Genomic DNA, 18474 nt, shown 5'->3' with positions numbered 1-18474 from the left:
ATCAAACCTAGTCATATTTTGTAACTGAAGATTAACAATAAATAGAAAACAGATTTTTTTTCAGATTTTTTTCAGCTAAACTGTTTTTTTATGTTTCTAATTATTTAAAACATTAGGAAAGTTATTTCATAATAAAATTGAGATTATTCCTTCAAAAGTTTATGCATATTAAAATCACCCTGCCAAAACTATGTATACATGATATATGGGCAGAATTAAGGATACATGTAAAGAGAAGACTTTTTGCAACTAACATAGTTAAAAATGAATGCTATAAACCTATTTATTTCTAACCCTTCTGCTTCCATAAAGTTTCTAGATGGAAAGAGTTTCTTGCAACAGAATGATGAAAGGTAGACAAGATTTATGTGTTCCTTGTTACTCAGTTCTTCAGTGTATTGAGAAGTTAATTTTCAGTTCTGGGCACACTACCACTAGCCAGAATAAAAGGTGATATGTGCAGGTGGTTCACGTGTCAGTGTGTGAAGGAATAAACACAATTGGAAATGAAGGAGCTCTTTTAACTTTTGGTCCTGTTTGTGCCACACTGCTTTTTGTAAGCTTGTACAATGCTTTTTCCATTTTTAATCCATTCTTTACATTCATGGTGACTTCATTCTTCTAGGGATTTTAGAAAAGACTGTGAGGAAATGAAGGAATTTGCAAACACTTAAGTATTTGGTATGTGTTAAGTCAAAGTATCTTGCACTGTATAACACAGGGGAAAAAAAACCAACTTATTTCTTCTGCTTTTCTTTGCCCTCTCCCAGAAAAAGGATAAAACCAGTCTCTTCTAATAAGCCACCTACAGAATATTTTTAAGTAGTGACTGTATCAGTCATGTCCCCACTGATTATAAAAGAAGATTTAGGCATGGAAATCCTGAACATCTTTCCATAGATACTTGAAGGGAACTTCACCTTTAATCCCTGCTTCTTATATGGAGTATAAATTGTGATTAATTATTCTCCTGCTTGCTGATTGCAAAGTTTATTTGTATGCTTTCTATATATGCACATCAGTCATCTTGCTGCAGGCACATATATTTGCATACCCATCTCTCCTAAGTATTGTTATTCATGTATTGTCTCTCAATAAAATATAAAAATACCTGCTACCTGGCTACTGCTACCTGGCTACCCATATTTCACTTGCTTCTTAAATTTGCAATTTTTTATTTGTATAAGTGGACACTGTAGCTGAGAAAGGGAGAACAAAATGGTTGAATGCATAAATTAACAAAAAGAACCTGGTTTGAAATGGGTGGGGAAAGGCCAAAAGGCCTTAGAACTTTTTGTAACATATTTATAACAGGAGAAAGTTACAGAAAAAAATTATTTTAATTTTATATCCAAAAGACCTGTTATTGACAACATGTCCTAAAAATCTCTATTTTATGTGTTTTGCAGGTTTACATTTTTTTTACATGTATTGCTGAAATTCCTATGAGAAATTATTATCCCTTGAATGACTGTTTCATCCAAATAGTCAAAATTAATTGCTGATTGATTGCAAATCTTTTGAGAAATTAAAAGTGTATTTCTGTTTCCAAAGGATACAAAGCAGTAGTTTCTGATATCTCACTATTAGCCACATTATCCAAACACACTTCTTTCTATAGATTTTTCTATCATTCTAATTAGATAGAGATTTTGTAATTGGCCATTTTTCCAGTACATGTGTTTTTCCTGCAGCTGTAGGTTTCAAGGCACAGTTGCACATAATTGGTTCCAAGATAGAAAGAAAATGCCAAGAACTCTTATTTTGAATTGCATAGATTTAATTAAATAGGTTATGTTATTGATGTTTAAGATGCAACAACTGCAGGATGAGTATTTGTTGACTTTACGTGCATTTAGAAATCCATTATATACTCTGAACATTAACTCAAGTACCATTTCATACTTTTAATTGCTCTTTAATAGTTCAAAAAGATTCTGTGTTAAGCATATAGACTTCATTTATGAGTTTAAATGACTTCAGATTTAGGCAACTGTGGAAGAATCACTGGTTTCCAATGTTTTCATAGTACCATTTTTTTTAGAATAAAGCATGTTACTTTTCAGTTGTGTGTACTGAAATAGGATTTTTATAAGCACTTATCATTCTTTTGAAGTTATCCTGAAATATTTTATTGCATCGCTTTAAGAAGCAGAATATAGCTTATACATTACTTGTGTGTTCTTTCTTCCATGGCAAGCAGAAAAAAAAAAGAGTGCCTTTTCACAATGGGCATGGGCAGAGCCCACCCACTCTATACTTACATTTTAGTAAGTGATATAATTATTAGAGATTATTAAAGAGTATTTAGGATCCCTTTGGTGTTTATTATATAAGCTGCAAACTCCTTTTTCCATTCAAAATAATTTACTCCTCATGGCTTGTCTAATGAAATTTTCTTAGCATATTTTTGTTGCAATAGTATTTCCTCATCTTTAGCAAACAGTAATATTATCAGGAAATATATGAGTATATACTTATTCATCCAAGTCAAGAGTATTGATACTGTTGATCTATACCTACATGCTATAGTTTTTATGTTTTAAGGACCAGTTCATCTTTAGGTTAGACATCTGAAGTCTTGAAAATAACCCAGCTGGCATTTCTTCTAAAATTTCTTTACAGTTTTTTCTGGAGGCTTTCTATGTACAGCTCTTACTACCAAGCAGCAGAGTTCAGGGTAACAGAAGTTACAGCACAGGTTCATGCTTTCAAATTTGCAAGAAGAAATATTTATTTGGCAGTTGCAATGTTCTGGGATCATATCTGAAGCCAAGGTTCTATAGTCTCAAAAGTGAATTGATGCAGCATCAGGATGCCCAGTATCTGGGCATCTGTCCAAATCTGATTTGAATCTGGCACAAACACATGATTGAGTTCCTTTAAAATTAATGAGTGCATACACAAGAAAACTTGTACACGTTTTGTGTTTTTATGGCAGTTTTATATATGATTTGATACAAAGTCAGCAAGCAATAATGAATTCAACATAGCTGTAAATAAAGCTAAAATGTCAAAAGTAGTTGAACAAATTTGCACCATGGGACCACAATATCGAGGGCTATGATATTACATTTACTTTATTGTCAGTTCAAGTATTTCCTCTTTTGTAAAACTGTTATCTTATATCTCTGTAAGTGCAGTTTTAATTGACATAGTATATTTTTTGCAAAACATGAACAAGGTTTACTAAGAAAGAAAAAAATGACGAAGAAATAAAGCCCCACAATCTAATTTCTTGGCTTGTATTCTGATCACTAATAACACTGTGCTCATATGTTCTACTAAATCAGTCCTAATGTAACATGCATCAATATATCTTTCTGTAGGAAGTAAAAATTGGATGACTACCATAGCTCACAATTCAGCGTCTTTGTTTATTTTGTCCATTCACAGACACGTCTTAGTGTTGAACTCAAGGTTAGAGTCAGAAATTAGGGATCAAGTACCTAAATACTGCTAATGCACCTTTTAGGTGCGTACTTTTCCGTGTGTCTGGCTTTAGGAGAGTGTTTCAAAATGCCTTAGTACTTCTTCTAGTAGGAAATCACTTGGTTTAGATTACTTTATTTTCATATAGCCACTGTAACTTTACATGCAGTGTAAATGCACGTGTGTATATAGTAAGTAAATGGTATTCTTCCTTTCAATGTGAGCGAAGGGAACTAACTCAGGAGATTGTCAACTTCTTTTGTAAGTACACTCTGCAGTACCGAATCCCTGAAAATTTCCCTTGGAGACACAAAATGAGCACTCTCTTCTTTATATTGACTGCAGGCTTTGGAGGGTACAAACTTGAAGCTGAACTGAGACTTCTGCTTCATGGATACGCATAGCACATTCCACCCACTAATGGACAGAAAAGCTCCTCCAAGGAAAAAACATGAGTGCACATAGTATGGACATCAAATCTGCAGCTTCATTGCTTTGCTGCCCAGATTTACTTTTATTATACTGTACTTATTACTAATGTAGCTAATACCACAGGGCCCATCATAATTAAACTGAGTTGAAAAAAGTTGAAATTAATAGTCTACATATATTTACAAATATGTCAATGATTTTTACCCCGACAACTGGTTTTTCTATATTCCTGATTATTTACATCACATGTGACAGAGTAAATCCCATTGAATAGTGCCAGGAAGTTGCAGCCAATCATCAGGATGTATTCTAGCTGGTTTGGTTTTAATTTAACATGCTTTTATGCATTCATTGTTCTGAAAATCCTATAATGAAACTCGAGAATGAGATAATTGGCAGCAATTTGCCAATACAATAGTCTTTCTCAGCAGTAAGAAACTTGGCAGAATTTCTCTGATGCTGGCTTGCTGCAATGTCAGGTAAACTCAAGTACTGGGATTGTGTGGAACTCATGGCCATATTCCCCTGTTGTAAAAGTTCATAGCATCTACTTTAACACTGAAGTTCTGTTGCAACATTTCTACCATAAAATGTGATCCTTTATGATAAATTACTCCAGATTTACAAGAGTATCAGGGAAAAAGGGAATTAAACGTTCCGGGTTTTGTGTGTGAGAGGAAGGGGAAGAAACTGGGGAAGAAGAGCACGGGGCAAGATACTGCTGTGTTTGCACATGATGAACAGCACCTACATGCATGTGAAATAGCCCAGTTTTCAATATGTCTACTGATAGACAATTGTTGTCTTGCTGGTGGGGAAATGTAGTGAACGTGGGGCCACGCATTATGTACTACACTTCTTATAGTTTTTTTCTAGAGTATTCAAAGTGCAATATTAAAAATTTGGCATAAATGCCAGCAATTAGTTTTTTGGAGGTTTTTTTTAGGGATTATTCTTGAAATACAAAAGGTTTGAAATACAAAAATAAAAAGGGATGATATTGTGCAAATAAACTTAAGAGTACTGCTGAATTCTTCATGAATAACCAATACCTACAAATTGAAATCAAGGTGGTCTTTTTGATAGAAATGTCTGAATAATCTTGAAAAACCAACAAATACTGAAGGGTTTAATGTCTCAAGGACATTTAAAATTAGGTTTTATATTTTTTCTTTCAGTTAGATATTTTTATTTGTGTGTTGTTTTTTAATTTATATTTTGTGAAATAGGAAATTAAATTCTAGCACTTAACACAGTAACTTGTTATATTCTCTAGAATCATCTTATCTGACACTTTACACCAAATAATTATTTGATTTTGGTTTATAATGAACTGGCAGAAAAATCTTGACTCTCCTGTTGCCCATACAGTCTTAAAAATGTGAAAAATAAGAACTTAAGTGTTTTTAACAAAGTTGTATTTTCCTGTTCATAATTTTCAGAGGTACTTTGTTGTTTACAGATACAAAAATGCAGTGCAGTGAGTATCTGTAGAGTGTGAGGCTCTTGAAGAGGTAGGCCTTGGGACAGACAGGTGAAAAACTATGTTCACAGGCAAAAAAAAAAAAAAAATCAGTGCATTTAGGAATCTACAAAGCAAAGAAGGTAAAGTATCCTCTATATTTAGGGATACTTAAAGATATAAGTGATTTATAATGATGATATTACCTATTTATGGGGCAAAATAAAAACAAAAAATATCTTTTTGCTCCTCAGTCCTGTTTCCAGCAAGAATAGACAAAGTGCAGGAAGGCAGGCTATAGTAGGCTTCTCTCAAATTTCTAAAACTTGTGACATGATCTCTTTAATTCTTCACATCTTTCATGTAAGTTTACGCCTTGTGCAAAACTGAATACTAACTGGAGTACATGAAATTATAGGAAGTCAGAATAATAGTTTTATCCCATTCTTGATACTTTATTTAGTGAAGATGGCTGTGTAGCAGACTAGGAAGGCTGGTTCATCCAAAAGTCCATTTCATTTCATCCTTAAGTGTCTGCTGATCTTGTAAAAGATACTACCTTTCCCGGACAACCTTGTCTTCTTTATGTGGTACAAGGTATTAGAGAATGAATCTCTCTAACTATATATCAGTGTTATGGAAAGTTTTTTTCGTGAGAAGCAAGTAAATTCTTTATTCAGGGGGGTTTCATCTGTCAATCACATCCCTCTGCATTTGATAACCAAATAAAGATAACCAAATATTGTACCTAATAAAGAATGAGAAAGTGTCTAAGAGCAGTGGCAGAGAAATAGTGTTACACTGACTCATGCTGTCAAATCAGTAGTAAAATATAATGCTATCTATCAAACAACTTACATTTTCAGGGTTTTACATAAATGTCTCTGTATGTTTAATAAGGAGATTAAAATAATGAAATATAGCTATGTCTTGTGAAGTTCAGCTCATCTGAATGACCAAACTGTCGTGGTTCTTTATAGTGTGTGAAGAGAAATAGATCTTTTTAGAATTGTCCAGTCCATCCAATCTACTTTTTTCTTCCTTAGTATGAGATTAATCATATTTCTTAAGATACTTTTAACTCTAAAAGACAGAAAACTGTTCAGATATGACTGTTTATGTAATAATTGCTGACAGCCAGTTAAAATAATTACTGTTCTTTTTTGTTCTTTTTTTCTTTTTCCACAAAAAGAAATTGCAGGGATATGCAAATATTTGCATGGAAACAATCTTTTTGCAAGGGAATAATGATAAATGTCTATAATCCTTTTGTACTGTGTGTGGTTATGATAACTCCATCTGACATGAGGACTACAGCTCTGCTAGTAAACTAAGCATTGGCAGGTCATGACATGGGGAAGTGATTCTTTAGACAAAATGTTAGAGTAAATGCTAACTTGCCTCTATCTTGCTGCCTTCTTTCTTGGACTTTCCCAAACAATCTCAGGCATAATACGGTAGACAGAGAGCTGATTTCCCAGAAAGGACTTATAAACAGCCATGCTCTTTTAAAGGATAACTGAATTGAAGAGTGCATGACTTTGGTCAGACTGTTGTCATTGTTCCTGAGGCCTGATGTTTCTCTAGATATTAGCACAGTGTCTATGTGATAGAACAGCATTCAGTTCTGGCCTACTATATAAAGAAAGAGTATGGGCTCAGTTAAAAATAAAGGTAGAAAATCAATGTCTGCAGGGCAGACATTGAGCTGACTGATCTGAACACCAGTTGACATAAGGGATAGATTGGTTTTCAGAAATTTATATTTTTCTACTGACAAATGAAGTGGCCCAGACTAGTTCAAACTTAGCCTTCTAATTTTCAGAATCCTGGGTTATAACAGGTAAATACCAAACTTTGTGCCCAGTTAAGGAACAAAGAAAACAAAGGTATTTTGTATTTTCAGTGATGTCAGTTGATAGATGTCTTTAGCGTCTCTACAGGAAGAAAAGCTCTGTAGACTCCTTGCAGTTTTTTCAGCTGGGATTGATCTTATTGCCAGGAGAAAGGCAACAAGAAAAATAGGATACCAACTCTAGCTTCTGTATTTGTAAAATAATTAAAGGTTGTCTGTAGATATGTTATTTACTACTTAGTGAAGGACCTCACAGAATCATAGAATGGTTTGGGTTTGAAGGGACCTTAAAGATCATGCAGTTCCAACCCTCCTATCATAGTGTCAGAGCCTGGAAGGATTACTGCCTTGAATCATTCAGAGGTGTGTGGGTTTGTGTGTGGCAAGGGGCAGCCTGGGTCTTGCTCTGGTGAGGTGATGAACTGCCCCTTACAAGCCACCCTTTCCCCAGCCTGTATCCCAGCCCTGCCGTGGCTGCCAGTCCCTGGCACACAGGAGGCAATGCTCCACACCTGCCTCTGGAGCCCCTAACCCAGATCCTAAGTGTCCAAATGACTGCAAACCTCATCTGGGAAAGGCCCAGGAAAAGCCAAAGGTACTTAAAGCAAGACACAAGGCAAGCACATTTGACCCTGCCTCCCCTTGGAACTTCTATCAGCTGAAACAGGAGTGATGGCTATGTTTGTTCTTTTCTACCCCTTTTTTTCTTCCTTTTCACTCCAAATTAACTCATCTTGGGATTTTGAGTAATGTTTTGAGAAACTTAAAATCAATGAGGTTTGGAGCTTGCTGAGTTGAATGGGCCAAGTGAATTCTTTGAGAAGTGTTTGTTTCATGTTGATTGAAGGCTGCTCAAAACCTTTTGCCAAAGTTCTCTGATTTTCTAAAGGTGCCAGTAAAAGCTTTTTTCATTCTTTTGACCTCATGGGTATCTTGGTATTTGTCCCATGCATCTAACTCAGAGTACATGAACAACTGTAAGCCCTTTTGAAATTCTCAGAGATCGGATTTCCTGGGGACTTACACATGGGCAAGGACACCTTCTACTAGAACTGGTTGTTCAAAGCCACATCCAGCATGGCCTTTAATACTTCTAGGGAAGGGGCATCCACAACTTTCCTGAGGAACCTCGTGTAGAGAATGCACTGAAACCAGAAAACTGAAGACCAACAGCCTGATTCATAACCACTTATACAAGCTGTTCAGTAAAATAAGGACAGAAAAATGGAAAATATTTGTGGAGTCAGAATTACTTCTTTTGTTTGGGGACATAGCAGCAATAAAGAAGAATCCGCTATGAAGAAGAATTTGGAGTTAAAAAAGATTAATTTGGAACCACTCTTTATATTATTCCAGGAACAGGAACTGATGGCAAAAGAAGAGATATAGAATGCATCTTCACATTTTAGCAATGCCGTATGAAGACCATCAAGACAGTAATGCATAAAATGTGGAAAGAGTTGTAGGTGCTCAGAGGAGATCTGCTTATTCCATGGATCACAGAGGGAGATATTTATCCCACTTAGCATGTTAATAGGCCAGAAAGGAGAATGCAAATTGAAAATGAGTGTGGGAATACTTCCTTTCAGCAGACATGAAACTGAAGCCATGATATCTTGAGACGAGGATGGATGAAGTAGCCCTTGAACATGCTTCCTGAGTTACCACTGTGGTCTCTTGATGTCATTACGGAGATTAGGTGAGGAGGTGAAGCTGCTATTTGGTGCCAAAACCAGGAGTGATTAATATTTCCTTCCCACTGAATAAAAAAGAATGAAATACAGAAGTGGTATAAATGAATTAAATTCTCACCAATCTATTTTAGAATAATATAGGTAAGATGCTTTCTTCAATAAGCAAATGTCATAATCAAATATCAAGTTAATAATTAGTTCCTAGTCTTTCAGTTTCTGATTTACCCAAATTATATACCATTTATCTTTGGTCACTGTGAATACATCTAATGTCATTGAATCATGAGAATATAATTTCCATCAGAATCAGATTCATTGTTATTATATTTTATTTGGTATTTATATCTCCATGTCTTTTTTTCTTTCCCCATTTCTGTTTGCAGGTTTTGACCTAGTAAAGTGTGAAGATCCTGGCATACCAAATTATGGTTACAAGATACGAGATGAAGGACATTTTATAGACACTGTCATTTTATACAGCTGTAATCCTGGCTATACAATGCATGGTAGTAGTATTATGACCTGCTTAAGTGGAGATCGAAGAGTTTGGGACAAACCTTTGCCTACTTGCATAGGTAATATGGATTGTGAGAGTGTTCTGGTATGATTGGTCTGGTGGTTCAAGAAAAAAGCCAAATATTCTGTCTTTGTATACTTCATGAGATGATAATGGTGCAAATATATTTTAAATTCCAAGTAAAGATTTAATATGGACATGTAAGTTTAACGTCTCTAAAAAGGTGGCTTGCTGTTAATTGTTTTGAGACTACTGAAAAACACATTTTTCTATGGAGCAGCCTTTGATGGCAGACTACTGTTCTGATGAAGCCCTGAGTCTGATATACTATCACAGGCGGTGGTATTGTCTAAACACTTCATAAACTAAGAAAGCCCCATCATAAAGCAAATAAAGTTGTGGGCTTTTATTCCTTATCTATTTTCATCAGATATTATTTCTGCACCTCATTCTTATGAACTTTTTCCTAAGTTTCATCACACGTTGCTGTATTTTTTATCCGTGTGCTCTGGAGTCCTTGTTACTGTGCTAAGATACCCCATCTGTCAAAGCCTTGAGATAGACCTCCCCTGGAAATATCACGTCTTCAAGTGCCTAAAACTTTGTTTCATTACAGCCAACAAAAATGTTAAACAGAGAATTACTAGCCAACATGCAGAATAACTGAACACCACTATAGCTGTTATCCATTGTACCTTTACTAGGCAGTTTGCATGCTCTAGTTTTGCTTTCCAGTCCAGAAATTGCCAGTGACTTCCTGACTTCAATTTTCACATGGAGCTCCCATGAGTCTTTCCTTCTGCGTGTCCTCTGGTACTTAGTTTTTGCCTCGGCTGCCTGGTGCTGGCAGGTGACCAACTGCTTTCAGCACCCACCTCACGTACAGGATCTCTGCTTGTTGCCTTTCTCCCATTTTGGAGGCTACATCCTCCATTCCAGGACCTCTTTCCTGCTGAACACATTCACAAAACTGTAGTCTACAAAAGAGCAAGTTCCTTCCTTTCAAAAATTCAGCTTAAGCAGAAGGTAAATGCCAGAAAAACGTCAGTGAAGAGCATTTCTGCAGTCTTAGTAGAGTTTTTTTCCCCACTTGATTCTAGAACTTTATCTGTAAGTTTTCTTCTATATATATGAGAGGTTAAAGCAACTATTCAGTCTTGATTTAAAGACTTTTCAAGGCTCTTTATGCATTCAAATCCTCATGCTCCTCAGTTTAATTGATTAGCTTCCTTTTCCTCCAAGTTTGCCCTTTTGTAGAGAAGACCCATAATTAGTCCTACCTTTGTCTATTTCTCCATGTAATTTAAATGGAGTAATTTCTCTAAGGTCATTTTCTGCAATATTTTTTTGAGCTTGTCTTCACTACCAAGACTTAGAATCAGCTCTAAAATACTTGTTGGTTTCAGGTCTATTAGGTGAATAAATCCAAACACCTACCTATTTCCTTTTCTTTGTATGATGATTTGTCTTCTAATTGATATGTGGGATGTTAAAATTTTTAACATATAACAATAGAAATAGTAGTAATTAAAAAAAAAAAAAAGCTGTATATTCCAATCTGACCTGGAGGAAGCTAGGGACCCTTGCATTACTAGATTTGGTTTCTGTATTTTATTTCCAATCTTTTGAAAAATTTATTCCAGAATATTTTGAGAATCTTATTTCGTCTCTAAGTGAAATTATGTCCCGCAATCAATAGAATAATCAGTTTTATTTTGGTATTCTGAGAGAGATTATGGTCTTCTTTTCAGTCTGTTCAACCAAAAGGTATCTTTCTATGTGCTTTTATCTCTCTACATATATTTTTAATTACTGTCCTTTTTCCTCTTCTTAAAATAAAATTTGGGGATGGCATAAATTCTGTATAAACTACCTCTTTTCATTTCTACTTTAAATATCTTCTGGACCATTAATTAGTTCCACAAGAAATCAAATGTTCACTGTTCTGTCTTAAAATCTTTAAAAGTGTTTTCTTCTAAACAGTCTCTTACAGGCTGTAATCTTCATTAAATTATGGGGAGTTTTTACTGTTCTGTGCACACGAAATCTTGAAAATCACAGGAAGATCCCTGAAAACTCAGTTATATATTGGCAGAATATTTCAGTCTTGCTTCCCTCCCCCATTAGACTTATAAGATCGAGTCTTCCATCAGTTTTATCTTTTGTTATCACATTTTTATCTTTTTCTACTTTGATTTGAATGATTTGTTTTTCTTCCTTTTTCTGAGGTTGTCATGAAGTTCCAAACATCACTTCCTTTCTTAGAAACATTTTCTAAAAATCTTTGTTTGTGGAGATGCATTATTTTTTCTCATAGACTAGATCAGATTTTGATATTTGCTGTTCTCTTTGGTCATATTTATATTTTTCTTTGTATTAACTATCATTTCAGTCTCATTCACAAAAAAATCAAGCATATGCATAGACATATTCTGCACATTCTACACTTAGTAATTTTTAGCCATAAACAGTTATATTGGTCTTAACATTCATTTTCAATTTTTCTATGTTCTAAACCTTAATGAAGAAAGCCAGTGAATTATTTTAATTCCTCCTCTAGAAACTTTCAGAAACATTGAAGTCACTGCCATTAGTTATAGTATAAGTGTTTATATAGTATATTCTTTGAGGTGCTTATTATACAGTGTGCTCATTTATACATATTGGAATATAAATTTTGAATTATTTTTATAATTACTTATGAAAGTTTACTTTTTATCTACTCCTAAAATGGATTTTTAAAAAATATATTAAATACATGATGCATCATCTCAAATTTTATGATGTATGTTTTTCCTAAGTGAGCCTTCTCAGAATTTTAAATCAAGTATGTTAATTAGTTTGAGTTTAAATTTTGGGTTCACTGAGTTTAATTTAGTTCTTTGGTAAACACAGTACTGTATCAGTAATTTCTTGTCTGTAGTTATCTACCACAGTGATTATTGCAATCCAAACTTTCTTGTATAATGGAAATTAATTGAAGTCATAGAAGAAGGTTACATGTGAAGAAATTTTGCACTTAAGTTTCTTTCTGTTGTGGTTCTGTATATAGAATGTAGTGTTTTGAGGGATCGAACCAGCAGGATAAATGAGAAATCAGTCACTTTATTTCCTCTATGGTAATTTCCCCTCACGGTGGCATCTTGGTTGTGAGCAGTGGCTTGGTGGCACGTACAAAGATTAATATTTGTTAGGAGTATTACTGATAGATTATTTGGTCCAAGTGCCAAGGTTTTTCTATCATCTCTGTCTTACTATGCTTGCTGTACAGCTGTGCTTGAATGAATCCCCATGGTAGATTTTTTAATAACCTCTAAGGCAATGCTATAAATGTAGCAGAAATTCAGGTACATCACTTAACTGAAGAATCACTGATCCTTTTTGGTTTAGTGGAAATGATTGTTACACAGTTCTCTTTCATTAGGGTGTGTTTTTACACTGGCCAGACAACAGAATGATGGTCTAAACAAGCAACATAAGAATAATTTGATTATGGATGCTTAGCATTGCCATTGGTCTCTCCACAAAAACAGCATTGATAGTAAAAGTGTTTTAAACCAGATGCCACATACTATCAAGTTGTAGCTTTCTGATTTACTCTCTTGATCTGCTAGCATATGGCATTTAAATTTTTAAATACTGAAGGAAATTGCTAGGCAATACCTACTGCTTTTTGGTGTAATTAAACCTGAAGCTTCATAGAAGCAACTTGAAAGCATTACACTAAAATAATTTTGACATTACAGCAAAATAGAAAGCTATTTGAATTATAACATTCAATGCTGCAAAGTTTGAATTCAACCATTCATTGTTATAAAAGCTAAGCATGTTAGATGGGCAATTTCTGAAACATTTTTCTCTCTTGCTAATGCTAAAATTGTGCTTTTGTAGTCTCAGTGCATATTGAACCTGTCTGGTCAGTTAAGTAACCTAATCACAGTTTTATGGTTTATTTCTTTATAACAAAGTAGGCATGAGATCATAGTGTTCATTTTTAACTTCTATACATGTCCTGGTTTATATGTATGTCTACTACTTCAGAAGTACTAGGTCATTCTGTGAAGTTTTTAGAAAACACAGACATGTGGAATGGATGGAAAATGGAAGTGCTAATTACTAAAGTCTCATTAGAAATTTCCTCCTCACTTTGCAGCTGAGTGTGGTGGTCGAATTCATGCTGCCACATCAGGGCGCATTTTGTCCCCCGGTTACCCAGCACCATATGACAACAATCTTCATTGCACTTGGATTATTGAAGCAGATCCAGGAAAGACAATAAGGTACATGCTTAATTTCAGTATTTATGGTGGAATTCAGTATGATATAAATTTTTGTCATTCTCATATTTTTCTACACAAGCTGCTGGTTTTCACAGGCATAGTCAAGGTATCCTTCTATAAGGTGCTGCATCAATCAGGTGTTGCTTGCCTGTTCAGGCATAAAGTCCCTGGATATGGGGCAAGACAAGCAGCATTCAAGGCACATTTGAGTACTGCCTCACCCAAAAGTTGTCTTTTGCACCAGGGCAACACCAAATTCCACAAACAAATGCCAGAATATGTTAATTGGTAGTATTAAACAGCTTACATAAGGGTGAACACGAACCTCAGGAATCTGCATAATTAAACAAGTCTCATGAATCATAAGGAGAAAAAGAATGTTGCATTCCCTCATCCTCTCTACAAGATAGCTCTGCCAGCACAGCAAGGCCATCAGTGGCAGGGCAAAGCACAGACCCATTATTTGAATTAACATGTTCCCAAATTTGGCAAAATGAAGAGTCAATCAGTGAAACCAACAAACTCCATGACCCGCACAGGAACTTGACACCTAGTCACTACCATGGCTATAGAACCTTCATACAAAACTATGGTCATCTCAAGACCCACATTGGTCCCTGAAAAAGCCTTTAGTGCGTAGACATTGTCCCTCCTCATCAGGATGGGGTGGGGAGAAAATAACATAAGAAAATAAACTTGCGAAAATAAACTCAATTTAATCAAGCAAAAGTCCATGCATGGAAGCAGAAGAAAACAGAAGATATATTCTCTACTTCCTATCAGTAGGTGATGGCCATCCACCTCTTCAGGAGCAGGCCCTCAGTATGTGTAGCTCTGGAAGACAAACATAATCACAGAATATTTTGATTTAAAAGGGACTCAGAGGCAAAACAATATAATTAAATGACAAATGAATTATTCAGTGGGAGATTTTCCCCCCCCTTTTTTTTGTAATCCTGTTTCACTAAGCCAAATATTGAATTTACACCATCATGGGCATCATTTTTTTTAAAATAAAAATTTTCAAATTAATGATTTCCAGTAAAGGATGAATAAGATGGAGAAATATCAACACACAAATATTGGAAACAAAAAAAAGAGACATTTTGATATTTACCTATTAGAGTTCTTTGGCACTAAGAATGTAAACATTCAGGACTTAGAGACAATGCAGATTTTTGACTTACAAGATAACATTCGTGAATATCTTAATAAATATAATTCTTCACCTGAAGATAAATATAGATTATTTTATTATTATACAGTTTTATATTTTATGAATTTTAGCAAAAATCCAATCCATTATATTTTTCCCTTTTTATACATAGGAAAGGAAATGCCATGCTGACAGGACTTCTTGTGCTATAAGTTCTACTGTCCAGTAGCTGCTACAATTTTTTAGGTTGCATATAATTCAAGCAAAACAGCATTCTTGCTGTCCTCATTTGAATAAAAAGACTAAACCTTTGATTAAATCATATTTTGTATACCATAAAACATTTAACATAAAAAAAGATAATTTGTAGACTTATAAGTTAAGTCTTGAGGACTTATGCCCCGTAATAGCATTTTCTGTCATTCAGACATTTATAAAACAGAACTGCATGACTCTTACAAGATTAGCTTGTTCAACAAGAAGAAATAATAACTCTGCTGGATCTTTTTCAATCCTAAACACCATCTTAAAACTACAGTTTGGGAATGATTGCTTGGAGTTTCATGTAATTGTGTTTAACAAGTAATGCACAGTATTTTACTTTTTTCTTTGCAGTCTGCATTTTATTGTTTTTGATACTGAGGTTGCTCATGACATCTTGAAGGTATGGGATGGGCCTGTTGAGAGCAGCATACTTCTCAAAGAGTGGAGTGGCTCAGCTCTTCCAGAGGATATTCACAGCACTTTCAACTCCTTAACATTACAATTTGACAGTGATTTCTTCATCAGCAAATCAGGCTTCTCCATTCAGTTTTCAAGTATGTAAATATTTTTCTTCTCCCCAATATAATAATTTTATATTTAAATGCATTATTCCTATACTTATTAACTCTTTCTCAGCTCTTTTTCAACTTCCTCTGTCTTTAGAAGAAAAGAAATTATGTTATTTTAATTATGTTATGTGTTTATGCAAATGGCTAAAACTAGGGAGAATTTTTGGATTTACTTTGAATGTTTTAGGTATTTTATTCCTTGTTTTCCACAGCAACCACATACTTAGCATTATCCAATTAACATTGCTTAACAAGTCAAAATGGGTCTGTACATACAGAACTATTCTTCTGCACCAGTAATCTTAAATATTCCCCCCAGTGTTACCTAACAATGTATTATTTCATGTTTATTGTTTTTGTTGGTTGGATTTTTTTTCCTCAAAACATTGACTGCATGATGCATGATTTTTATGACCTAAACATTCTTTGTATGATTATGATAAAGAATACAAAACACTTTACCATATTAAAAAACACTTAAAATATTCTATTAAACTAATCAAATTGATCTTTAGGTATAAAGTGAAAGCTACTCTGTTAATAGAGAAGTTATGATCAATATTATACAAGAGATCAATATTTTAAACCTGGTTATGTGGAGTTTTTCCATGTTATTTTGACCTCAAAACGGGCTAGGACACAGAACATATCTTTGTCTTTGCATCCTTATATGCCTAGATATAATGTGTGCATTTCTCATCAAGACATGGAAAAATTAGGAATTAATGTGTGTGAGTAGAAGTATTTACACACATTAATCCATACCATCCATAGAAGATGTCATTTAGAAGTAAGGGGTCCTAATCAAATTTCAGTCATTATTAGCTGTATGAAGGTGTAAACTTGGGGTTTTCCTAGTCTCTAATTCTCTAATGCATTTTACATTTACCTATTTACCTCTTTACTTAATTTTCCCTTATTTTTCTGAAGGCTGTATCTGCCTCCCCCAAAACAGTCTTTCATCAGCCTTAAAAAACTACTTAAAAGTACGCAAAATGAATTAAAGACAAAGGGCAGAATAAATGTTTCTAAAGTTTCTCACCAGCGTGCTATATAATATGCTGCTTTTCATTTCTTTCTTTTGGAAAAAACAAGATAAGTTTTACATTTTTGGAAATAAGTGAGTTGTTTTTCTTGTTAGGATTAGCAAGCACATTTAAGGTTGCATTTTATGAAAATAAATTTATGCCCCAATTTTAAAAGGTCAGAAATGTTTAAGCTGTTTGGTTTATCAACCATTCCTTGAACTTCAGCGGCAATAGGAGTGAGTAGAAGACAATTTAAAGCTATAATACAGAATAACTGATTTTCCTGTCCTAGTGCATTAACTGATGGATGCACTGAGTGATCGTGCTGACAGTTCCAGAGTATGTTTTGCTGGAATTAATTGGAGTTACTGATGAGGAATTGAGAGCTCAAGTATAGGGAAATTGGTTTCATTTACTGTGCTTGACAAGTGGAATGTGTTACTAATTTTTTACTTGTAAGGAGTAAAAAATAAGATTTAAGGAATATATTAAAGTAAATGTTTATTTATTTAATCTAAAAATCAGTCTAGTATATTTAATCTTCTTGAGGCAATGAGAAGACCACTGTGGCCTTGACCTGTAAAGGATTTAAAGTAATTAAACTATTGCTAAGTGGGAATCTTTACATGCGTTAGTATTCATCATGTGTTCAAACTGTCAGACAGTTTATAGCAAAGCTGCACAGAATATTGACATTTCAGTACTTTAGTGGCTTGTAACTCTAAATAAAAGATTTCTGACTTGGTGAAACTTTCTTTTTGGCAATTGCAGAAGGTGTAGACATTTTGTTCTATGTAGAAGATGTAGACAAGTTCTATGAAGGCAAATCGGGAAGTTTTTTATCTTTGTGTCTTGTGAAGGATTTTCAAGTGTTGCACCTGTTAATGACTATTTCATTTAACTCTTAATTATAATTGAAGAAGTAAATTTCAGTTTCAGAATTACACAGAATTGGAAAACCTGTAGTATTACAGCTTCTCTACTGGATTATGCAATTGGAATGAATGTCTACATCCATAACAGCCATTTATGGGATCAGATAAAGGATATACATTTCAGAATATCAGGCCAAATGAGCAACTTAAAACGTTAAAGTGCTAATTTTCATCTGGAGAATTTGTTTCACTGTGCTGTGAATGTGCTAATTACTCTCTATACTTTGTACTCTAGAATGTCATAACTGTGTCTGACTAAAAAAGGGGTGCTGTGAAAGGGTAATGTAGTGTAGATTAGAAAATATCACCTATGAATTACTTACTGCTGATTGTAAATGTAATTAGAGGTATTTTTTTAATGAAAAAAATATAATTGGCTGAATCTTGCAAAATGTTTGAATGTTAAAATTCTCTGTCTTGCCCACTCAGCTCAGCATGTAGAACATGAGGACATGAACTGACAAGAGTGATTATGTTAATTGTAATCAGTCTAATGCTTTTCATTAAAACCTAATTACCATTTAGTTGTGCATAAAAAGACAAAAAAAATGAAGTTCAGTGTGCAAAATTGACCCTTACTCTGGGGGTTAAATAAATTTAAGCTGTGCATTACAAGTCAGGGATGTCCACCAGCTCCTTCTGGCAAAAAGGTATAGGCAGATTTGGTTTTTGACTTTATTACAAATAAAGTTACTGGCAGCAGAACTACTTTCATAGGTTGACCATTAAAAAGTGCTGTCTAACCAACCTTAATTCTATCCTACTTATCTCAGGCAAATGGGATAAATTTCTATCTGATGTTTCCTTTTTCTTATCAACTACCGGTCTAGATACACTAACAGTAATTTTC

At 34.3% G+C, this 18474-nt stretch overlaps 1 protein-coding gene across 1 annotated transcript in view; it reads left to right on the top strand.

The window, feature by feature from the left end:
- The window catches only part of CSMD1 (CUB and Sushi multiple domains 1), a 1059051-nt gene that overhangs the window by 866524 nt on the left and 174053 nt on the right, over positions 1-18474 (top strand). Inside the window, exons 24-26 of the mRNA XM_058802826.1 lie at positions 9259-9450; positions 13546-13672; positions 15444-15646. Of these exons, the coding sequence (XP_058658809.1) occupies positions 9259-9450; positions 13546-13672; positions 15444-15646 (522 nt within the window). The remainder of the gene's footprint in view (positions 1-9258; positions 9451-13545; positions 13673-15443; positions 15647-18474) is intronic.

Source organism: Ammospiza caudacuta, chromosome 3 (genome assembly GCF_027887145.1).
Source record: "Ammospiza caudacuta isolate bAmmCau1 chromosome 3, bAmmCau1.pri, whole genome shotgun sequence".
In the NCBI taxonomy this organism is placed as follows: Eukaryota; Metazoa; Chordata; class Aves; order Passeriformes; family Passerellidae; genus Ammospiza; species Ammospiza caudacuta.
This window is presented reverse-complemented; position numbering and strand designations above follow the sequence as displayed.